At 47.1% G+C, this 24,473-nt stretch overlaps 1 protein-coding gene across 46 annotated transcripts in view; it reads left to right on the top strand.

Moving 5' to 3' along the window:
- Positions 1 to 24,473, top strand: part of LOC119395480 (calcium/calmodulin-dependent protein kinase type II delta chain) — a 239,803-nt gene that overhangs the window by 133,235 nt on the left and 82,095 nt on the right. For all 46 annotated transcript variants that reach the window (XM_049415603.1, XM_037662510.2, XM_037662504.2 and 43 more), the window contains exons 4-6: positions 18,817 to 18,871; positions 21,792 to 21,857; positions 23,418 to 23,490. In XM_049415603.1, the coding sequence (XP_049271560.1) occupies positions 18,817 to 18,871; positions 21,792 to 21,857; positions 23,418 to 23,490 (194 nt within the window). The remainder of the gene's footprint in view (positions 1 to 18,816; positions 18,872 to 21,791; positions 21,858 to 23,417; positions 23,491 to 24,473) is intronic.

The raw sequence follows: 24,473 nt of genomic DNA, 5'->3' as shown, positions 1-24,473 counted from the left end.
CATATTAGCATCGTATATAAATATGAATTTTGGGAGTGTCACGAGAACGATTATACTTACGTTAAAAAAAAAGAGTAACTGGTGGGTGATACTTCGGGACAAAAATGAGAGAAACTTGACGGCTTCCGCACTCACGTTCTTGGCTGCAAAGGACGTTCCCTATTGCAGCACCGTGCCGACGCGCTCGACAGCAGCGCGACTTCTCTTATTGGACGGCGCATGAAACGCTTTTCCTGCGGGACCAAGAAAGTTCATTGCTGCTTTCCTCCCGCATCACAACGTTCATTCAGTTTCTTCCCATTAACTGCCGCGCGAGGAATCCCAGCGAGGTCTGCCCGCTGGCGCCATTTTTCGTTCCCTCGTTGCGCGAAACTTTTACGCTTACCTGATCCCATTTCGCGCGGATCCGTGGGAAGGAAAGAGAGGGGGGGACTCGGAGGGATGTGCACACGCACCAGCGTACCTCTTATTATGCGATTCGAGTGTTTGTATTGTGTGCAGTCCTCGGCGTGGTTGAGGACGCGTTCCGGCTGTTTAACGCGGCGAAACAGAAGGGAGGGAGTGTTGCGTACCCTGCGGGTTCAGCCTTCTTTCGCGGCGATCGCGCGGCGCGATAGCTTTCTCTTCGCCCTTCCCTTTAGCAAGAATTCCGTTTGTATTCCTTCTTTGTGCGCGAGAAACGGCGTGTGCGGCAGTGCATTGTGCTTCGGAATGAGCCGCTGCTGCAGAAATGGCCCCGTAATGCCTGTTCTGCGCTCGTGGCTTCGCTTCCCGCGGGGCAACCGACTAGCCCGCGGCCGGAGCGCGCGTTGTCGCGGTGGGCGGCCCCGCGCGTGTCTGGCGTGCTGAACGCGGCGACCCGGGTCGCCGCCGCCGTCGCCACTCGGTGTTCTGCTGCTGGGCCGAAATGTGATGGGGGGGGGGGGGGGGGTCGCCGCAGAGCCTGGCACTCGGCTGTTTTTTCGACGCCCCCGGAAGCTGCTGCGTCGTGCCTCTGCATGCATCGCGCCGCGTCCCGCAGGGGCCGCGTGGTGCCGCCTTTTTCCTCGGCGCGCGCACCCAGCGGGCCCCGGACACGGTTTTGCCGGAGGCAAAGAAACGCGGGCCATTGTTGGCCCGTTAATATGGTAGTATATAGTATGTGGCCCGCGTGCTGCCAACTCGCGGAGTATTGTCTGGAATGTGCAAGTAGGCAGTGCCCTCTGTATGCTGCAGTGCTACATGGCGGGAGGCGGCGCTCCATAAACTGGAGTCTAGAAAGTACCTGGGTTGCTGAGCAGGCATATACTGTGCGGGCGAGTTCAGTTTGTGAGGATGTTGTTGGGGAGCTAACAAACAACGTTTTCTTGGGGAATTTCTGGGTGGCGTTTTGGGTGACTTGGCGTCCGAAAGAACTCTGGTTTGCGGTGAGTCGTTGCCGCTGAACACAGATCGGCTACATCTGATTCAGCTGACTGCGCTAAGTAACAGTTTCAATTAGGGAGAGGCATACGTAGATGGCGCTGCCGTTGTCACTGTGTTGCCTTCCTTTTACGAGACATAAGGAGGAAAAGAACTCCGAAAGGCCGCGTCGCACCCTTTGCGCAGTTTTGAATACGTACCGTTGTTTCCTGTAACACGGGTATCTGGACATTTTCCTGGACCGATGCCGATGATAGTGCAGTCTAAAAATGTGGGCCTTTGAAATCTGTATACGTCTCCGATGGAGTTGATTATGCTGGATTTTTCTTCAGCCACCTTGTGATTTTCGGAATTACAGCAGTCGCCATCAATGAAAGTAATTATTTGCGTCGTGGCATTCTATAAAGGAGAAGTTGCGTGTGAGGACACCGTGCGCCCGCGGTTCGCCACAGCGGCTGTTTTCGAGGAGCTGCCCCGGAGAGATTCAGCGCCTACCAGAGTCGACGTATTATTGCAGACCAGCTTTGTTGTTGTTTTTGTCCCCCGTGAAAGCTAGCTCATACCCGCGACGGGGATTGGCAACACTGCATTTCATAAATGAAAGGAGTGAAAAAATAATTAAGTAAAACGAGTGCTAAACGCTATGTGCCATCAAAACAGGAAGAATAAAACCTGGCGTTTCTTTAGCGGTGGTACAAATTCTGCAGTGACCTTATCTTTATATATATATATATATATATATATATATATATATATATATATATATATATATATATATATATATATATATATATAACCCATTTTGTCACTGGATATGTGGCCGCCGTGGCTTGGCTGCATCGATGGAATCAACCTGTCGGCGGATTGAAAGATGAATAGAATCGAAAGGGCGGTGTTTGCGAATGATGGCTACGCTGCTCAACTGCATTATGCCGGCCTTTTATGTCGACGACGCGTGTTGGAATATGAGTCCCACGCGTGATTTCGACTTCCGTCGAATATTGTTGCCTGAGAAACATCCCTCCTCCTTGCTCGGCTATTGCTCCGCGCGAGCGAGGTCGTCACGCCTCGCTTTTTGTAGAATGCGCCAATACCGCTGCTGATCGATGGTGCGAGGAAAAGTAACGTTCGTATAAGCATCGCGCTTTGCGTTGCCGCTATTCTTTTATTATTGTTATTATTTTTTAGTTTTCTCGGCCTCGTTCATCGCTGTGTGTTTTCGTACGTGCCCGTTCAGGGCATTTCGCGCATATGTATGGCCGCGAAGACTCGCTGAGAATTCGATATTTTTTTCCGACCCTGCGTGGGAGGGGGACGAGCGCTCCCCCCCCCCCCCCGTCATGATGGCGCCGGCGGCGCGCCGTTTATTTTCATTTATTTCTCTCTCGAAAGACGACGAGTTGTACCCGGCTGGACTCACTGCGCATAATAAGTGCGGCCATCGAGCGGCCGGAGCCGACGCGGCCTGTCAAGCCATTGCGACCAGCGCGCAGAATAGCGAACGAGGATGGGCGGCGGCGGCGGCCGGACTCTTGTCGCGCTCGTCGGCACTTTCTCGCTCCCTTTCTTTCGTCTATATTTCATTCACTCTTTCAACGAGGGACGACTCGCCTGTGCTGTTTTATTTTCTTGCTCGTATTTGTTCGTTTAACTTGAGGGCAGCTGGCCGCATCCCCTTCCTTTTCCGGTATCTAAAAGAGGAAAAAAAAAAGTGCGACACAGATGGGACATTCGGCGGAGGGTTCGGTTGCCGCTGTCTCGTCGCATAGCCTCGTTTCTGCCCGTTAGTGCCAGTCTAAGCGGGCTTTAATCAGTCTAAGTGATTTCCGCCCAAGGCTAAGCGTAATTCGTCCCTTCTGTACGCGTCTATGCAGCGCGAGTGTTTTTGAGGAGCGCGCGGTCCCAAAGTCGTCGCTATCCGAACGCTCGCTCGTTTGAACGCCATTCGGACAGAGAGAGAGATTTAGAAAGAAGCGTGGTGGGGGTGGAAGGGTCGAGTTGTATGTATGCACGCGTGTGGGAACTATACTAAGGCAGTCTCCGTTGCTGGGACGTTATCTGCAGCGCTCGTGGGCGAATCTTGTGCTCCAAGGACACTAGAGTTCAAAGTTGTCGGAACACGAGCGGCAGCGGGCGCGTGCCTCGTCTGTTACTATACACTTTCCTGTCACTTTATTCGGACTGCATCGCTTTTAAAGGCACCGTGTTCTAACGATTTAACTGCCGTGCGGGCTGCCACAGATGAAAAAGAGGTGTATGATTCCGTAAATGTGCCGGCGACGAAAGAAAAAAAAAAAAGGAACTTACAATCGAAAGTGATCTCGCGAGTGGAAAATCGCGGGACGCGACACCAGAAGCGAATAGATGCTAACATTTAACCCAGAATACGCGCGGAAGTTTTCCGGGCATCATTTCCGGTGGCTGATCTGAATCACGCTTGTTGGTCATCCTTTTTCGCCCTGTATACACGGCATTCTCCTTACTTTCCCACGCCTGCCTTCTCCTTAGCGTCCCCAGACATTGTTTTTTTATTTCCAGAGATAGAGAGAGTAGCCAAAAGTGAAATGGAGAGGGAAAGCGGGCAGCAAAATGTTAAAAAAAAAAAAAAAACTAATGCCAGTCTGTTAACTGATTGATGCATTTATAAAAAGCAGCGACATTTACGTTGCTGCCCATTGTGGCCTACCACGAGCAATATTCTGCGCTTTCTCAAGCAAGTATTTTTCAGCCAAACTGCTCTTGTCCACAGACTGTAGTATAGAGGGAAGTATTTTTCCCGTTGAACAGTTTCGGCATTGCCGCTCCAAGCCCCACTACTGTGCCGGGTTCTGCGATTGAATGGCAAAACTGCTCGTTTTCCCTTGGTGGTTGAATAGATGGTCCAGGATCGAACCATGACAGTTTTCCGAGAAATTATTCGGAAACCTTTGCGCTGGCGTTTCCTCCATGGGGTGACCGCTTTTGGGTGGACAGCAAACAGCCGTGTGTGCAAGGTGGTCAACGTGACGTGGTCTAAAACTCCACCGCCCATCCGTTTTCCGTGAACGAAAAAGGAATAGTGTCTTCTTCAGTCATTAGGCAGAAAAACAATATAGAAATGAGAGAAAAAGGCGCCTATGTAAACATTATGCGTTGCTTAGACAGGTAAATCCTACTATTTCACTATTTTTGTACTCCACGGGGCGGTGAAATAAAGTTCACTCACCACCCCCACGGGGCGGTGCCGAAAATCCGCCATCACTCGTGCCGCAGGCAGCTACGACGACTTGGCGGAGTTCCGTCGACACGCAATCTCATGATAGTCTCGGCCCTGTCTTTGCTGGCTGCTTTTCCGTAGTTTATTTGTGAACCAACTCGCTGAACTCAGAAGTCCTGCTCATGATAGAGCGCTCTTGTTAGGCCCCAGCTTGTGCGTGCGTATTTTAAAGCGCTCATCCATATCCCTCAATCATTTAGGCTAACCGCGAACCAGAATGTGGGAAAGGCGCATTTTGCGTGCGACCACGACGTTCTTCTGCTGCTGGCAGGGCATCGTCTTGATTCCTTAGAACGCCTGGGTGTCGACTGCACGCAACATTTCCCATCGCCACACTCGTCGCCCGTGGGCGTATAGTACTCACGGACAAACGCAATCTTACGAAGACGAGGGGCCTTGTCTGTTGGTGCTTTGCTGTGGGACTATAGGAGTATAGTGTCTGCCCACCGGTCATTGTCACTAGCCTCATGAATTGTTCTCGAACAACAGTGAACTGTAGTGCGAAGTAGTGCGACCATCCCCATTCCACTAATGCCACCTACAAGGCCAGCTCCAGCACAACCTTCCTCTTCGTTCCTTGCGCTCATTTGGCGACACGTAATAAGCAACACGGTAGAGCGACCGCCCCGGAAAGGCGCTGGTCCCGAGTTCGAACCCCGGACCAGGACGAATTTTTCGGCGACTAATACCCGTGTCACACGGGCGTTTCGAAGGCCATTGAACCGATGGTCCATTGACTCAACGGGGATGCACGCGCTGCCACACGGGCAGTTTCGAAGGCCATTGAGTCAGTGGCCCATCGAGTCGACGGAGCACTCCACAACTCCATTGAAACTTCGACGGCCATCGAGCGGCGGAAGCGGAAACAGCGTCACCGCGCCCTCTCGTTCCCAGTGTGCTCGTACTCATGATTAGAAAAGGAAAAATTTAACGAGTATGCATTAAAAGTAGTGCGCATGGTCGTTGTAACTTATTTACTAAAGTATTTGTGTGATTTCGCGCTTCGTTCTGTCACCGCATCCATAGTCGTCAGCAAACTGTTCACGAGCAACATGCGAGCAACAGCTCATTCTCGATGGCGTCGGCTTCCTCTTTCGCCGCTTCGATCCCGGCATCAAGCTGCATGATCGCAGCCGCGTAGAACACCATAGCGGCCTTGTCATCTGTTTCACGGTCACTCATGATGGCGGAACAGGCACGTAATGAAACCAGTGAAACGAAATGAATACACGCAACCGCAAAACCAGGCAAAACTACGTGGTTAACTTTGCAAACCCGGAAAAGCGGCCGGACGGGTAAAGCGGTTATAACGTAGCCACAGTTTCGCTGTTCAACAAACGTATAACCAACTCTGCCTATAACTAATAATGCACTTATAATTATGTATAAACATTTTTTTTATATTTCAGAACAAGACAATGCACAAATGTGTGCTTTTAAGTGGATTTATTTTAGTTCACTTACGACGACATGAAAACGAAAATAAGATTAGCAGCGCCACAAAATGTTTGCGAGAAACACCTGAATCAGTCAACGGCCGTTGAAAACCGTCGTGTGGCAACGCGAGAACTCCATCGAGTTCGACGGAGTTGTAGCGTTTCGATGGCCATCGGCTCAATGGCCTTTCAAACATGCCCGTGTGTCACGGGTATAAGAGGCTTTATTTCTGAGAAATCCGTGTGGATTTCCTTGTGGCTTCGTGCTTCAAATGGGTGGTTGTCTATTTTCGCTTTCTTAACCCTTCCGCCACCTTGCGGGATTCCGCAAAAACTGAGTTTTAATAAGCAACACGTTTTCATTCTAAGAGGGAGGGGGTAGCTTGGCTATAACCCCCGTCTCCCTTCTGGGATTGCCACTGCCCCCCACATAATTGAGTGAAGTGAAGAAGCCCCCCGCTTCTTCACTTCACGTCACCACTGTGCAGAGCTCCCAGTGTCCCACGCTAAAGTGAGCAGAAAGCGCACCCCGCTGCTTATCTCTTGTCCTACACAATGCCATAACGCAATCCATAGCCCTCTGAGCTAACGCGGCGGATGATACGGGGCGTTCCCGCAATAACGTGTTGCTTTAGTTGGTCTCGGCGACGCTACTTACCGGCACTGGGTATTCCGGATTGCGAGCCACTTTCTCATGTCGTTCCTCGTAGAAACTTCTGTAACTTGACCCGTCAGCAAGGGAGGTATACAAGGCTCCAATCAGACCGGACAGATAACGCCTGCATCTGTCTTTTACTTATTTTACTGTCGTATCTTGGCCGAGAATGTCATGCGTATATTCTATGTAAGAATGCCTATCCCAGAAAGAACACGGCGTGTGAACGCTCTCTAGTCTGAGCATGCTGTTAAACGAAAGAAAAAAATAGGCCTCACGAGGTCCCATTCCTTTCAGTTATCATCAACCAGCCAGCGTAACGCCGCTTGTGCGTTCTGTCGTTGGTGCTTCCGGCTGTTGCCTGGGACGAAGGAGGTTCTTTGCCCCAGAGCTCGAGTTCTTTGCGCACACAGCGCGTTCCTTGGCGCTCAGGCATGCGGCTCCGGCGCGAGGCGCCATTGTTGCGCCGCGCTGGAAAGGCTCGCGCGCGGTCACGCGAGCGCCTTGCCAGCAGTGTCGCGCGCCGTGCAGGAAACGAAGCGCAGCTCCAGTGCCGGGTGCCAGCCAGGCGCCGGGCTTGCCCTCCCCCTCCGGGCAAGTGTCGGCTTCGCGAGCGACGGCGGGGGTGACGGGTTTGCAGGCACGCGTCGGCAGCCGCTGCGCTGTTTGGCCCGCAGTGCGACAGCAGCGTTTGCGAGCCCAGGTGGCGCCGAAGAGTAGTGCTGGGCCGCCCGTCGGCGGAAGGGGCGCGGTGATCGCGGCCATTACCGCGGGCGGTCGCGTGCCCAAGAAAGTTTTGGGCCGCGATGCTGCTCGCCCTCCTCCTTTCGCCAAGTGCTGGCGCGCAGTCAGTGCCACCCCCCTGTCGCGTTCCTTACATGTCATTACCCTGCTGTGATTAATCGCTAGCCTTCCTACTAACTTGCGTTTCAAAATGCGCACTTGTAACCGAGTTCCATTCGTTTTCTTGTCGCCCCGTCCGGCCTTGCGCGGCCCACTTGTCGAGACACCGCTGTTGCCTTAAAAAGAGACCGCGCTCTAACTTCCTCTGGTCAAAGCGACGTGCGACAGAACTGTTTCAGTGAAGTTCACTGAGTAGTTGACACTTATATTATGTCGGCAAAAAGAATAAAATTGTAATATGGAGAATGAAGCACGAATACGTTGCGTACAGGTGCCAGGTCTGAACGAAACGCGTCGCCTTGAAGTCCTCAGCGAGAATGAAACATTGCGTGGAATCTGGGTAGCACTTCTACTGTCCATGCTGCATGCGTGGCAGACTAAGCGCAGCGTTCGATAAAGTGCGTCGGCTCGGATGATCTTGCGTACATGCGCGACGTCGTATACTTCATAGTGTCAGCATGATTGTCACCGGCGCACATGCTGTTGTATGGGGCGTGTCTAGCTAGGGCACGCGGCTTGTCTTAGACTAGCTCATTAATCACGAAGATTGCTCTGAGTATTGTGACGCAAGACATGGTCACTATTTAAGCTTCGGGGGAAAAAAAAAGCTAGATGTTAAGCAGAGCGCCGCATACAGCATCGCACTCAGTGCGCAGAGAATTGAATTTTATCGCTGGCTAGCATATATACGTCATATCGTCGTATACATATACATGGCTTGCACCTACGTCACTTGACGTCACTGCTCGGAGCGAGTCGGCCATATTGGTGAACAGCGGTTAGACCTTGTTCAGCGCTGCCTGCTAGCACCTGCGAGTTTCTTCCTCTGCTATGGTTATATGCGCAGTTGTAGGCTGCTCTAATCGTAGCGACAGCTGCGGAAGAAAGAAGCAGCCCACTAGTATGAGCTTCTTTCGAATACGAGAGGTTATTTAAGGTCAGTGCGAGCGTACGAAAATCCTCAGCGCGAACCGTCAGACAGGGTTGCCAATGGTGGCTACTTTTCGCCAAATTGGCGAATTTCAGAGGCCCGTGGCGACCTAAAATTATGAATGGCGACATGGCGAATTTTTGGCGATTTTCGGCTTAGGTGTCCACTGAGTTCTGCATCCTAAGGTCAGTGTCTTCACAACGAATGAGTGGCAACATTCTCTGTATTTTTCTTCGTTTTAGACCCACGAGTAGAATGTGCACATTACGCGTCATTCGGTATGTCCGTCCTGTAACTCGTGTGTATCTCCTCAATTCATCTAGTTGCAGGAGGTACTGGAACGTCCCCAGCGACATTCTAGCAAAATGTAAGTCAGAGGACTGCCTTGTGTACAGCGAGGTCTGCGGTGTTTGACTATAAGTTTATGGCTTTCGGTGCTTTCAGCTTCTCTAAAGTTTCGCTTCTGAAGGGGCTAGACGACGGCTTGGCCGCGTGTTCCGAACATTTGTTCCGCCAAAGCTCGAACTGTTCTGAATAGCTTGGCGACTTATTCACTGTTGCAGTACCCCCCCAATTCAGCTCGTAAAGACTGTTTTAGAATAGCGAAGAGAGGCGGATACGCGGCTGTTTGTGCAATAAAAAAATATTTATTGAGGCATTTTCCACTGTTCTCGGTGAGCGTGTGCAATGAAAACAATTGCTACATAACATTTTACATTGTGTACCTGTTCATTAATAACGCATCGGATTGACGCGTGTAGATATAAGTGACTATAAGAAAGGGTCGGTGGCGTCCGGTATCATTAGTTCACGCTGAAAAGGTGTAAGACTCACTAATGATCGGTTCCTGCAAGAATTCTGTCGTGTTACCTTCAATAAACCTTTTAATCCTTTTAATTCATATAAGGGTACGTATAGCCGCCTACAAACAACGCTTTCACGGTTTTCGCCCAAGGTTAACTTTACCACACTTTTACCTTTGAAACGAGCGGACAGGGATGGAAGGATATCATGAGCGTTTCATTCATTCACCCTTGCGCCACCACGCACATCTTTCGGCTAGTCGGAGAAGCAGCACCACGCACTCCCATGGTGAAGCGGGCGACACGACTGGCATCGAGAAAGGCCAATATAATTTAAGGGTCTTGGATGGTACTGTATTCTACGGTGCTATACGTGAGTGGAAATTTTGAATACTAGGTGCGTCGCACATATCTAGAATGGCGACTTTTTTGGCGAAATTTGTTAAAGAATGGCGACTTTTGGCGACATTTTGCTCGTCGTTTGGCGACATTTACTCGAAAGACAGTGGCAACCCTGCCGTCAGAGGACCTGGCTGGCGCGCAGAAGGCGTGCTAATTTCGACGAACAAAACCCCAACGTTCGTGTGGGTGGAGCGCACTTCGTAGCATGTAAGCGAAAAAGAGAGGAGATATGAAGACACTGATTAGCATGGATGCTCTTGCGTTCATAGGAAAGCCGTCCGCGTTGTTCGACGAGACGAACCCAGACTGGGCGCCGCCGTCTCTACGGCTCGGCTACAGCTGCAAGCATGCAGGCGCTGCGCGACATGAGTGCACGAAAAAACGGCGTCATGAAAAATGGGAAGCGGAGGCCGAACGGCGCCGAGCACAGGCTGATGCGTGTTGATGAAGCCGAATGCGGTTCGCTCCCGATGACGGTCCGCATGCAGTGACTAAACCATCAGCACTACGTTCACACACACGTACTACATCCTTCTATGTTTGGAAGCACAGACAGCACAGGAGACGCGCGATCGAAAAACGCGCTGCGGCGTGTGCACCTCGCCGCACTCGCACGAGAACTAAGCGCAAACATCAGCACTTGTTGATTTAGCAGCGTTCGTGCATCGCTATTTCAAAACTCGGGGCTGGCGAAGGGGCCATACTCATGAACCGTTCAACTTACCTTGCAAGCACGATCAAATTTACGGTCGCGAAGCTCGTTTTCAGACAGGCTGTTTACCCAGCCGCTGGTAAAGTAGTCGTGCGGTTCCATTGATTTGTACGCATTTATTTCGCCCAGAGTAACCAGGTCAGTGCTGAAAACCAAATAGTCCACGATGTCCCCGTACCTGCGACACGTCTGGGAAGGCGGAGATGTTCGATGTCGTGTCCGTTCCGAGTCGAAGCATGTAGGGGTCCACTCCGTCGCACAACCGCACCTTTTCCTCACAGCGAGAACACGCTTGCCCTATCACTTCTGAATAGTACGCCGCATTTAACGGCTGCCTTGTGCCAACCGGCGGCATGATGCACGAGAAACGGCTCGCGAAAAAGAAAATGACCGTGGGAATGCGGTTCCGTCGTACTAGGGTGGCTAGTCGTACTGAACACTGTAGTCGTCGTACTATGGTGGCTAGTCGTACGGCTGGTACGTGCCGCTGTTCACCAATATGGCCGCCGCAGTAGGACCGCAGCAATGGTGCCGTCACGTGCAAGCCATGTTATGTTTCGGTGTAATCTGCATATTTTCTTAACACCCCTTCTCAGTTCTTTTTTGTTTCGATGCGTGGTTTTGCATCGTCCTTAAATCATGCTTTATATTGTCAACCGTTGTCGATACATACGATGATTGCCTCTGCCGATAGCTTCTCTGTGATGCCTGCCTACTCGGAGAGGCCGCGCTTTTAGATCCACGCGTGTGTGCGGAAGATGCGCTGAAGGCAAACGCGCGCCGGGCGGCGTTGGCTGTGGAGGCGTATACGATTAAGTGGGGCTGACGCTGCAGCGCTTTCAGCATTCGTGCTTTTTTTTTTTTTCTCGTCGTCGTCGAGCCCGGCGGCGCGATTGTGTCCAGCTGGGCGGGTGCAGGCTACACAAATATTTGTGCGGCCTTTCAGGGCGGCCAGAAGAAAGTGCCGAGGGAGGGGAGCTGCCGCGGAGAAGGAAGCGCTCGGCTGCGTCGCGCGAATCGGCGCCGAGTGGCGGTAATTCAATCTCGGGCCCCGTTTGAATGCGTGCGCTCACGGGGCGTGCTCCTTTGTCCAGCGCTGGTTTCGTTCGTTTCCGAGCCAGCTCGTCCTCTCGTCTGCTGGGGTAGAGCGGGCCGTGAGGAAGCAAGCTGCTGCTGCGCTCCTTCAGCCGCTGCAGCGCAAGGAAGCTGACCTTCTTCTTCGGTGGCCGAACCTTGTTCCGTTGGTTGCGACCAGGGAGCGAGGACCTCCTAATTTTAACGCGCATTCTCGGTCGCCGTACGTGTTTCACTGTCGTCGCGAGCCAGCGCGGGGCATTTAATGTGAACCTTTTTTTTTTCCTCCGCACTTCCTCCAAAATAGGTGCCGACCGTCCTTGTCTCTCTTTCGGAGAGACGCCACTATTTTTAGGCCTCTCCCTCGCCTTCAACGTGTGGCATTCAATGCCTCCCCCCTCCACTCTGCCTGGTCTCCTTCGTTCGTCCGTCGGACGCCAGCCCGCAGACGAATGCGCCTTATTTTGGACGACGATTCTTCCGGGTGGGTCGGCCATAAACGCTGACGCCCCGTGTCCCCACTTCGTGGGAGAGGGAAAAGTGGTTGGAATGGGTCTTGTAGGGATTGCACCGGCGGCTCTGGTTTTGGACACCGAGCGCCGTTATCGATGACGGTAATCGATTTCATTCGCCCGCTGCCTTTGAGCCCAGGGGTGGCCTTTCGGCCTGCGCCAGCCAACACACGTCGCCGGTGTCGTTTGCCGCATTCCTCTTGCTTTGCGTCTCGAGTGGAGATGATTTCGCAACTGTTGTCGTTTGAGGGAGGGAGGATGGCGTGCGTGCGCGCGACGCAGAACTTGTTTCTCTCGGAATGTCGTAACCGCGACGGTGTCCGCCAGCTTTTCTCGCCCGCACGCCTCTTTCCCTTGTCTGCGAGTGAGCCCTTCCTGACTGGCTGCGGCCGCAGCTGCAGCGGACAGGTGCTTCGAGGACTTGCGCTTTCTATCGGCCGATGGATGAGAAGGGGAGCGTCTGGCGCTTCGAAAAGGCCGCTATGTTTGCAGCTCCACTTGTGCCCTGAAAGAGCCAGCTAAAAGATGGAGGGAAAACGCGCTTTGTAAACAGCTACGAAATTTCGTGCTTCCACCTCCGTTCGCTCTCTCTGCGCTCAAGTTTCACTTTTCCATCGCGAAACCTGTTTCGTGAGAGTGCATCTGATTTACCTAAAGATTTACCTCGTCGGCACAAGCCTTCCTTTGCTGCTTGCCAAATGCTTAGGAACTTCTACTTATTCGTGTATAAAGGAGTACTGACGCGAAGATGTTATCTTGGTTATTTCCGTTTTCTTTATTAGCCGACTCCGCAACCACGGTGCTGTGTTATCTTCATTTTTCGAACGCTCAACAATTACGTCGTCTAATGCGGCCAGTTCATAACGCACGCAATTTGGAGCGTGCGACGTCGTGACGAGGGTTCGTTGAGCAGCACCTCTCCTTATATCACATCAGCCGAATATGGCGGCCATACACGTGGCATCACACATCGCTGGTACGTGGTTTGGTCAACCCCACACGTGTATGCGCGCGGCTGACACCGACCCGAATGTGAAGAAAGCGAGAATGCGGCCAGTGCAACGGCGCGCGCCAAACTTTCGTCGACAATGTCATGGCGTGGCTTTGCAACCGCTGCACCGGGAATTCTGACGCGCGTATCAGCGGCTTGTGATGTGACGTGACCACGACCCCTGGTTCCCGTGCCTTAATGATCGCGGTCCTGCTCAGCACACCCTATGGCACGAAGCCGTGCTCCACTTGGCACGAGATTTACAGCTTGCCCATTACAAGATATAATTAATGATTTGTTTGCGCGCTCGAGAGAATGAGGAGGCGCCACCGTGATTATGCAGTCGGCAGCTGTGTGCGTTACCTACATGGGCGTCGGCACGGGGGTGCAAAAGGGGCACTTGGCCATACCCAATCTACACCAGCACTCTCCCCCAGCCGCGATGCAATATATGCAGCGGAAAACGTGCGTTGTTTTGTCAGCACCTTTTAACTCCAGTAGTTGCTTATTGCTTCCATTGCGTTAGTTGCTTCGTTCTAGACCACATTATCAGGTGATTCGGTGCGCTTCGTTTCTGACTGAAACATGCCTGCCTTCGCAGTAATGGTTTACCGACACCTTTGACAATTAGGGCGCCCCGCCGCACAAGGAGTTGAATACAACAGTCGTTGGGAGCGGTTTTAAAGGTCGACATCTCCCACAGTAATATGTCGGCCTGGCTGTTTAAAACGAGGTATAGTAAAAGGCTACTCTCGAGCCAAGATTTGTTTACTACTAACACCTAACGTTTCGAGGAATAGTCACCCCTGAACAGTCGCCCATCGTTACAGGGCACAGTCACTGCTGAAGAATAGGTTGAATAGGCATCGCTGTGTTGGGCTTAAGTAAATGTTGGCTCGAGAATCATCTTAAATTTATAAGTTTGGACCAGTGCATCCGTAGAATTTCTTCAACCGGTCCTTCGTTCCCAGTGACAACCCTGTAAAGCGTGCTTTGCCTGCGCGACACTCGTGGTATGCGAAGAAGACCACGCTCAAAGAAAAATGGGCCGCCTAAAGGAACAGTATGTGTTTACGCGCGCGTGCAACGTATAATGTGTGTGTGTGTGTGTGTGTGTGTGTGTGTGTGTGTGTGTGTGTGTGTGTGTGTGTGTGTGTGTGCGTGTGCGTGCGTGCGTGCGTGTGCGTGCGTGCGTGCGTGCGTGCGTGCGTGTGCAGGCAGATTCTCAGAGAAAGGCTGGTTGATGTATTCCTCTGTGAGTACTGCGACTATGTTAAGCAATTTCTTACAGAACAGCAGCAGAAATTATTTTTTAGCGCGTAATTTGAGGCTGTATGCATTGGGATCGTGAGGTATGTGTGCTATTTGACAATAATAATAATAATAATAATAATAATAATAATAATAATAATAATAATAATAAGAAGAAGAAGAAGAAGAAGAAGAAGAAGAAGAAGAAGAAATGTATTTTTTCTTGCAACGATATTGCTCGCGTTGTATTTCGGGAAAAACTACCTGACACATCTGATATACGTAGCAGAAAATGTTAGGATGAATATTTTTCAGGTTAACTTATACCCCTGTCACACGGGCACCCGCTAACTCCGTGTAACTCCCTCGTCGTTACGTTAACGGAGATGCGGTCCGTGTCACACGGTCTCCCTTACGCCAAGGAAGTTAAACGGGACGTTTCGCAAAGGGAGTTCGGCGATCTCCATTAGCGGCCGAATGGAGTACTCTCGCCCCCAGTAATCTGTAGTTACGGGAAAAACCGCAAATACAAAACAGCCGCAGTCAACACAATGATGAATTTTATTAATTTTGAAAGATATTTCACTGCCTAATCCATTCATAACGTGCGTTTAAAGAAAAGAAATACGCATATAAGTGCACATACTCTCTGCACCATGCCTCGAGAAAAATCGTCGTGCCGCCATTTTGAATAAGTGTCTCCGAGTCCGTGTGCATCGTCTTGTTTACGTCTGTGCATCTCGTTCCCTTCTTATTGCGCTGCCCTTCATTCTACTTCAACGCTACCAATAGTCATAACAGTGAGTGACGCGGGTTTTCTTCCTTCGTCGACGCCGGCACTCGCGCTGGCAGTACATGCGGACTGTTGTGGGAGCCATACGCAGCAAAGGCTTCGTGGACTGGACGTTAGACCTGTGCTCAACCGAAATTGGAAAGGACAACGTGATCTGGGTGGTAGCGCAACTTCAAAGAGCTCGGCGACAACTTGCAGCGTGTTTGACAATCGGTACGCGTAGAAAAGACGCGTACCAAAACAAGCTTACAGTGTTGCCAGCACTCCTGTCAAAATTACTGCCAACATACTTGCAAGTACACGTTTATGTGATAAAGACAAAAAAAATTTGTATCGGTGTGATTAAGTTACACTTTTATAATCACACATACCATTGAGAATGTTTTCAGCGTGATTAGACGCGAAATCTTGCATGCAGACGTAGGTGCAGCAGCGCCTAATGGACCCCTTGCGGCTTCTGTCCGAAGCTCGTAAAACTGCCGTGTGACATGGGCACAACTCCATCTCCGTCGAACTCCCTCATGGAGTTTTACATTGATGGAGTTTAACGAAGTTCGGTGGTGGCCGTGTGACAGGGGTATTACTCTCTGAATTCTTCCTATATGAACATACGCCTCCCTATATGTTCTTCATTGGTGCACTTGTAACGTGTGAATTCTAACTCAGATCATTAAGGGGGCATATGGTGCACAAAGGTCAGTTTTCTTGTGTACACTACAAATTTTTGTGAGATTTGTTGTCTAAATTTAAAGAAATGTCCAGCTGAAATTTCGAAGGCAGTAATTACCATTTTTGCAGATGAAGCTATGTTCATTGCAACGGAGCATAATAGACTGTTCTCTTATGCATGGATATTCGTGTTTGCATGTAATTATCTGCAAAGTGAGGGACTCATTATTGAAATTCGGTGCGCATTATGTTCGGCCTAGGAGACTTGCGCACAAAAGAACTGTTGCTAGTGCTTTGTAGAAGGTAATTTAATGCTCTGAGTGGAATTTTTTATTGTACTTTAATGTTCGCCTTTTTGTCTTTATATTTTTACTGGCCACCTTCTTGTGGGACTAAAATAGTAAAAAGTAAATGCCAGTTCATGTGCTTTTCATTGTTGTCATTCTTCTTGTCTGTCACATTTATTGTCTGCCGGAAGAAAAACACATGATAAACCCATTGACGAAACCAAGTGTTACTTGTCTCATTTAGCTAGCCTGAGTTTCAGCTGTTTAATAGACACATAGAAAGTGGCACTTGCCATGTATGAGATTATATTGGGAAAACTTGTCTGTGCCAGGGCAATTCCAAATAAATAATCTTTTTTCTTTTGCACAAACCGGGTAGTTGGTCTTTGAAAATATATTTAGTTGAATTTTATAAAGTACTCTATTTCAGCAGCTGTTCACTTGGTCTAAATTAATGTGTGACATTAGTTATAGTTGCATACCACAGGGTGGTGTGCGTAATAAAATCAAATATGACTTAATTGCTCAGTCTGTCTTTCTGTAGACTGCAACTTCTTATAAAGCCAAGAAGGCTGAAAAGTGTTTTCGTTTTACAGTGAAGCTGTCTTATAGTCTACCCAGTGCTGCCGTCGTATTTATAATAGTAGTAGTAGTAGTAGTAGTAATCATGCAGGTCACGTGACCAGAGGGGCGAGGGTGCGGCTTATCTGAGATGAGAGAGGGAAAGGGCAGCGCCGCACCTGGAGGGTCGAGTGAAAAGACTTAAAGATCGAAGGGAAAAGAGCTAGGAGCTTCGTGAAAGAGCAGAGGATGTCACATGATCTACCGCGGAGAGGTGGTGTGACTGAAGGGGGTACAAGAGTTGCGGCCGTGGTAGAACGCTACCAGCGTGGCCGTGCATGTCATGCACAGCAGCAGCGCTTGCAACACTGCTTGCGTTCTAGTGCAGACGTGATAGTAGTTCACGTTTTGAGCGAGTGGGCGGGTGGACGGCCGCACTGGAACGCTACCGTAGCGTTCCAGCGCAGCTGTGAATGATCATATCGTCTCGCGGGATCCACATAGCTTAACTTGAACAACAAAGAAATTCTAGTGAAAACTTTGCCGAAACTTGGGAGCAAACTGTAATGCCTGACGAAAGGGGTGACAGCTTTGCTGTCCGACTGTTTTCACTGCATGGAACGCTAGATTTTTGCTGCTCTGTGGTGCCCTGGAAGTGAGCTTCTCTGTGTAGCCTATCACTATATTTCAAGCACCATTTAGGTTTTGAAGAAGGCATCACAAAATATTCTTTTCATTTTACTTGTTTCGACATGATAATCTTGGATTGGTCTTTTATTGATGCGTATACATATATGTAAATTGGGTTAAGAAAATTGTTGAAATGAAGAGCTGCACGTTTTTTATTAGTTTATAGAATATTCATCAAGCTTGATATGCCTACATAGGCGTGTGCAGAGGGGGGGCAGGGGGGCGGCCACCCCCCCTAGTCACCTAAGAAGAGTGGGGTGCCGTGATGAACCTTCCCCCCCCCCCCTAAAGGGGAACCCTGCGCACGCCTTTGTATACCTACTTGATGTATGCATGACACTCAGTGAATATTTCATGGTGGTACAGTTAACTCTTAATTCTCGGTGAATTGCCAATGGCACAAGGCACTTAATTTAGTGCTGCATGAAGTTTTGAAAGGAACTTGTGTGGTTGATTTTGTGCAGTACTAAATTTAGTAAAAGTTTTCATAAGTAACATTCTTCGCTTACAGACTGCAGTTAGGATCATCAAGGTACTCGTAAAGCTGTGTTTTATGTACAGTCATAGACAAATGAAATGTGAACAAGAAATTACTAATAGAGTAAGTTCTGCGAGTGATGACTCAAAAGCACTATCTCATACTGCTAATTCTGTGGTTGCCAAAGATGGCATAGGCTTCAAATTAAGAGTGCAAACTGAAATCGTGAAGATATGCATTGGATACACTTCCTCTCTTTATACGAAATTTTTTTATTCTATGGTGATTCTTTTAGTGATACCACATATTCAATGTAGAGTTTATCAGCATTAAGTGAGCAGTCATCTGTATTGCTTGCTTAAAATTGGCCTAAATGAGCTGCTTAAGTTTGCAAAGTGCATGTTGAATTTAAGATGACTTCCATTAGCTGTTATTGTTGGCTATCATAGAGAAACTCAGTGAATTGCCCCAGGCTGAAAGAAAGAAAATGGATAGTACATTTTGACTAGCATTGAGAATGTTTCTAGGCGGTGATTGCATTCTGAAGGCTTTCAAGATCTAATCCCAGGTAGACGGAATTCGATAGATGTTTTCCTTACCTATGCTAAAAGCCTTAGTGGGTGAAAAGTACATTAGCATTGGAAAAGGAACCACTCTTGCATATTTCATGACTGAAGAGGCAAGCACTGTTTGTTTAATGGCTTTCTATGCAAAATTATTCACCAAGGTGCGAGAGATTTATAAAGGGGAGTTGGGGAAGAAATGCACATTAGCTATTTTTTCATGCATCATTTAAATTTTTTGTATGTCATGTAATTTCATGTTTGTTTGCAGAATTTTTGTCATCTTTTCATTTAAGATACCTGTTTAACACAGAGCCACTGTAGTTATAATTCTTGTAAAATTGCAGCATTACACTTTGCAAATTAAAGTGGTCGCTTTTAACTTTTGGTGTTGTGGCATTTTTGCGAAGTGTATTTTATTAACACCATTGCTTTTTCTGTTTTACAGTGCGGCTTCATGACAGTATACAAGAGGAAGGATACCACTATTTAATTTTTGATCTGTGAGTTTCATTTTCATTTTTCTGCAAATGTGTTGCCTGCAGCGGTGTCCTCATTCTGGATGGAGCAGAATGCAAGAACTCTTGTGTACCATGCCTTGAGTACTTGGTTAAAAATTTAAAGGTACACCATCTGGGCAAAATTAATTTTTAGCATTTCTCATATACCCACTGTTTTGCTCTGGCTTCAACTCCCGTTAACCTTCGAAAATAGGCTTGTGGTTTTGACAGTCATGATTTCGAAAATTTCGGCATTATTTTCATTCGTACATATTGCAACAGGGGAATTGAGATGTGTAGTTACGAATCCTGCACTTTAGGTTTATAAACACATAAAGCAGTGGAGTTGCCAAAGTGTATGACTTTTAAAACTTTCACAGTCCGCTTCCACTGCCCATTGTCATTTCCCTACATTTAACTGTCTTTAGAGTAGTTTGGTATTCAGAGTAATTTTCAGGTTGTTTGTGCATATGAATGAGCTTGGGATCTGCTGCTGAGCATGTGGTGGTAAGTTTGTCCTTTAGAAATGGTCATTGCGTTCTTATGATGCCTACAGGGGAAAAAAATGTTCCTTCGCAATACAGAAATGATTTTGGACATTTTCACATAGATAATAGTAATAAGGAACCACCAACTAAACACCCTCATAGCTGTAATGTGGTGGTCGAACTGTTAAACCCTATCATTTACAATAACTATTTTAAAAAAGTGTACAGTTGAAACTCAATTTCACCAAGTGATGACCGCACTCGAATTAGTTCTTTAAATCGAGAGGTTCATAACATCGAGAAAGGAATTTTTTGCTCTTTCCAAATAAAATTACAAATTAAAAAGTGTAGCTTAACAATACCTGATAGCTACCGCAGCGTCTTATTTGCCACTAACAGAGGCCTGTGCATGTGAAAAATCCGCGAGGGCAGCCCAGACATGCAGCTTCCCATGATGGGGCTTTACAGGCGAGGTAGACTGTCACGTGAAGCTTGACAAGCTGCTAATATGCAAAGATGGGGCGAAGGAATGCAGTGACTGTGCGAGCAGGCAGACCAAGAAAGTTGCAAGGAGATGATCTGTTGCATAAACAATTAAATAACTAGAGGAACCACCATGTTTCTGTTGGAGCATTTGTAGGTACAACAAACCACCATCACCAGCACCATTTTGTATGTAAAAGCGGTACCGGTTGTTAGTCCGTTGCTTGATGCATGGGCGCACTGTGCAGCCTCGTTAAAATTAAACTGTGGTCATGAATAGGGTGGCCAGTTGTTTTAACACGATAGTCTTACAGCGCATGCTCGAATAAAAGCTTATCTGTGTCAAAATTGGAAAGAAATAACAGCATTTTTTACTCATTTATTAAAAGAACTTTGTTAAATTGGGTTTGGTGCCATGATACCTTTGTTAATTCGATTTGATGACAACATTGAACCCTATGGGCACCTGCCGGGGAACATATATTTCTTTGTTAGATCAGGAAACTTATAAAATCTGGTTTCATTAGATATCGTTTTAACTGTACTATAAAGGTTATCTGTAAATTGAACTTCCCACTAGGTCATTGCAAGCAAGCTAATTTCCTATGTCTAGTGTCAACCTTTTTTCAGGCTAATCTTTCTTAATATTTTTTGAGGTCTTCTATGGTTAACATAAGTTTGTATAATTACTGTGTGAATAGCGCATATAACTTATTCAGGTGCCCACAAGTCACCTGAGTTGTCTTCACACATGTGGTTCAGTTTGTTACTATATTTTCTTTTGATGCGATCTAGGTGCTGTCAACATGTTTTTTTTTTACTTTCATTGCTCTTCTCTGACATGCTTGTGCATAAATGCTCAAATACCATGCATGGGGCACTAAAGGTTAAACCGGAGACAGCCACTGTGACTTGCCCATAATCATGTAATGGTTTCATTATTGTGTGGTACAGAGAAAAGAAACAGGGACACAAGAAACCAACCCACCCAAACCAACCCACCCACCTCGCCACCTTGCTTTAGATAATAGTACGGACTCGTAAAATTCCAGAATAAAATATTTTTCTGACACGTCGATAACTAGCTCCTTTACTAACATGCATTTCCTAAGGGAATTTTGGAACTTAAGTATAGTGGGAAATGGCAAGCTTCACTCAAAGTATTCAGCACTTCATCAGTGCCAAGATGGCTAGGAAATGTGAAATTTGACTGGAAAACAAAACTGTCCGCTCATATTGTACTTGTACCACTTGGAACTGGTAAGGTGTTGGTGCTTTTAACTTGTGTGCATGCTTAATCATTCAACAGGTGTTGCTCAGTGTCTATGACTGCACATGTGCCAACTTTTATAACTTTGTCTTAAATTGTACTATTTGTGTCATAATGACACAAAGAATTTTGTGACTCTAGACTTGCATCTACTTTAGGGCAAACATGTTTTAATAAGAGTAGAGATGTAGTCACTGATTTTTGGGAGCATGATTTTTCTGGTGCACCGGATTTATTTGCATCTGTACATGCAGCACTGCTGCACACCCTGCAAAACCAATTTAAAAGAACAATTGAAGTTTTAGTGACACAATGGCATGAATATTTTGTGAATAAAATTCACGAATAATTCCATTTGTAACACAGATTCTCGCTGTGACTGTATTGCAGGGTGTTTGTTTACAGGTATCTTGCAAAACTAATTTTGCCAAGTTTTACAATAAGCAATCGCTATTTTGAGTAATAAAACAATTTTTTTCCATCATTCACTAAAATTTAGTACTTTTTAAATTCAAGGTTAGTGGATATCTAATTTTATCTTTCTTTTTTGTTGCAGTCTTAGTTGGAACTATGACTTAGGCATGCCTTTCATAGATTTTAGACATTCAAATATAGCAGTGCCCATTGTTTCAGAGAAGTAGAAGTCACAGCTAATCTTCATGTTAATGTCTGGTCTGTGCAGTGTCACCGGTGGTGAACTTTTCGAGGACATTGTTGCCAGGGAATACTACAGTGAAGCTGATGCAAGGTAATGCATGAAACTTTTGTGATGCACGCACTTAATCACTTTACAAAATACTGTATTTTCTTGCATATAACCCGCCCCTGCATATAACCTGCACCCCTACTCTTTAAGCACATTTTTCCTTTTTTTTTTTTGATGCGGGTTATATGCGAGAAAATACGGTAAGTGATGTGTACAATTTTTACATTTCATCTTATATGCGTTGTGAAATTGTAGTGTTTGTGTTCATACATGGCATTGGTCAGAATTTTTTGTTCTTGTGCACTTATTTGTTTCATTAGATTTGATTTGTTTATCAAATAAAATTCCGTATCAAATGACTGGGTGGATGTGATGTGCTCTTGCATTAATAGGCCAATGTACTTTAGAGATGTATGTGAGCCAACATTATATATTCATATTTTATCTAGGAAATAATTTTTGCATTAGCAGAAGAGAGGTGAGCTTACTGTCGCCACTCAGTCGGTCAACACACAAGGGTTTATCAACCCACTGGCTTGTTCTTGCATTCAGTGCACTCGTAACTTTCACATATATGCTGACAAACATATGCAAAGGGATACTGACTGAATAGCAGCACTTTGCAGCCACACCAAGCCTGTGACAGCTGGCAATAAAAGCATTGTTTTATTATTCATGAGCAGAACAATGGCAAGAACAGTACCAGAAGCTGAAAAGGCATTGTACTAGTAGTTTTATAAGGAAGTGTATATTGCATACAAGAAAAAAATATTGATAGTTAAGAACTTCAGTACATGTAATCACTCGCACACGTTTTGTATGTGTGTATGTGTGCATGTGCACGTGTACACATGCGCATCAAACATGACACAAACTGTCAGCTTTGTAAGCAGACATTGCTACACTAGGCAGGTGCTCTTTCCCTGCTTCCTGCACGATACACTCCAAAGTATTTGCCCAGTGTTGCCATGCACAAGGTGCAGTCATTGTCACATTGGATTACATGTTGAGCTCCACCAGTTTCTAGTATTTAGTACCGCATGCTAATTTATAAGGTACAACATCTGACATTCTCAGAATGATGTTGCTTTGCTTCTATTACCACGTCCTAGTAGAGATGAAAAATTTGTGAGCACGAGTTGTCACTGGAGGCATAGTTTCAACAAGCAGACTTGTCTTCTTCAAGGCTGCAACTGCTTTCGTTGGCGTGTGTATGTATATGCTTCGTGCCCTCTCCTCCAACACGAACAAAAGGGGAGGAAAGGGCAACTGCGAAAGCGGGAGTGAGAGAGAAAAGAGGCATTGTACTTGTAGTTGCCCTTTCTTCCTCTTTTGTCTGTGTTGGGGAAGGGGGTACGAAGAATGTACGTACACGCGCCAACAAAAGCAGTTACAGCCTTGAAGAAAATTCTGCTCGTCGAAACGTCGGCTCCAGCGACACCCCGTGTTCACGAATTTTTCATCTCTTCAAGCTTCCGTCTTCCCCTGAACTTTTGCCTTTTTTGGACATCCTAGTAGGTGGAACAAAAAGTAGACATGCAGCATTCCACAATCTCCCCACTTTTGCTGCTTAGTAATAATTCTAGTGTTCTTGTTTTCTAGCCACTGCATTCAGCAAATTCTGGAGAGTGTGAACCACTGTCACCAGAATAATGTTGTTCATAGAGACCTTAAGGTGCGTATGTACTTTCTTGTGGTGTTATTACTAAGATGAAGTGCAATTTTTGGGCTGTGGGAGGGCATTAGGTCTTTTGCACTGCAACAACTCTCTTCATTTGTACCAGCGCACATTCCTAACTACCCTGTCTTAGCGTGGGGTAGCCATAGAGCTTTTGCGAAAAGATGGACATGCTGTGGTAGAATGGGGTTGGCCATATTTAGCATGAGCTTCCCTATGATGGCAGTTTCTAACAGCTTTGAAGCACAGCTAACTTCATGAGCGAAAAGCTCTCAGAGATAACGCACCTAATTCTTCATTCACTGTTTTCCACACACCAGGAGAAAGCTTGAGTAACTAAAATTTCAGCCTCAGTGGCATTTGTCTGCATGCGTATATTTTAGTTCACTACCATTGACTGTGCCGAAACAGAAGCAACAGTTTTTTAATGTAACTGTGGTTTGTTTTTTGTGTATTTCACAAAATATTTGTTTAGAGAGTAGGATGAGAAAGGGATGCAAAATAGGTGTATTTATTACCTAAAAAAAATGTGGTGTTATTTACACATTTCAAATTTAAGTTACTAGTATGTGTGTCTAGCTTTTTCTGTTGATGTGAAAGCAGGCGCATGATAAGCACCTTGTCTTGTAGTTATGTCCTTATTTCGTAAGTTTTTTTTTTTTTCAGACACAATGTTGCTGTCAAGCATGCATATGACAACAAGTCTTGTTGCTGAGCTAGTTGGTTCATTACTTGAGGAAAAACTGGTATGACATAAAGAAGACGGGGACGAAGCGAAGACACGAACTGACACCAGTGTCTGTCAGTTCGTGTCTGCTTCGTCCCAGTCTTTTTTGCGTCATACCAGTTTTTCCTCGTGCATATGAATTCATGTAGAGTTCTACCATTATTTTGAACTTGTTCAGGTTAATTGCTGTGTTGCTTTGGCACATTGATGATGGCATGTGCATAGTTTGAACATGCATGTACCATTGTGATGA

This window comes from Rhipicephalus sanguineus, chromosome 1, assembly GCF_013339695.2.
Source record: "Rhipicephalus sanguineus isolate Rsan-2018 chromosome 1, BIME_Rsan_1.4, whole genome shotgun sequence".
Lineage (NCBI taxonomy): Eukaryota > Metazoa > Arthropoda > Arachnida > Ixodida > Ixodidae > Rhipicephalus > Rhipicephalus sanguineus.
This window is presented reverse-complemented; position numbering and strand designations above follow the sequence as displayed.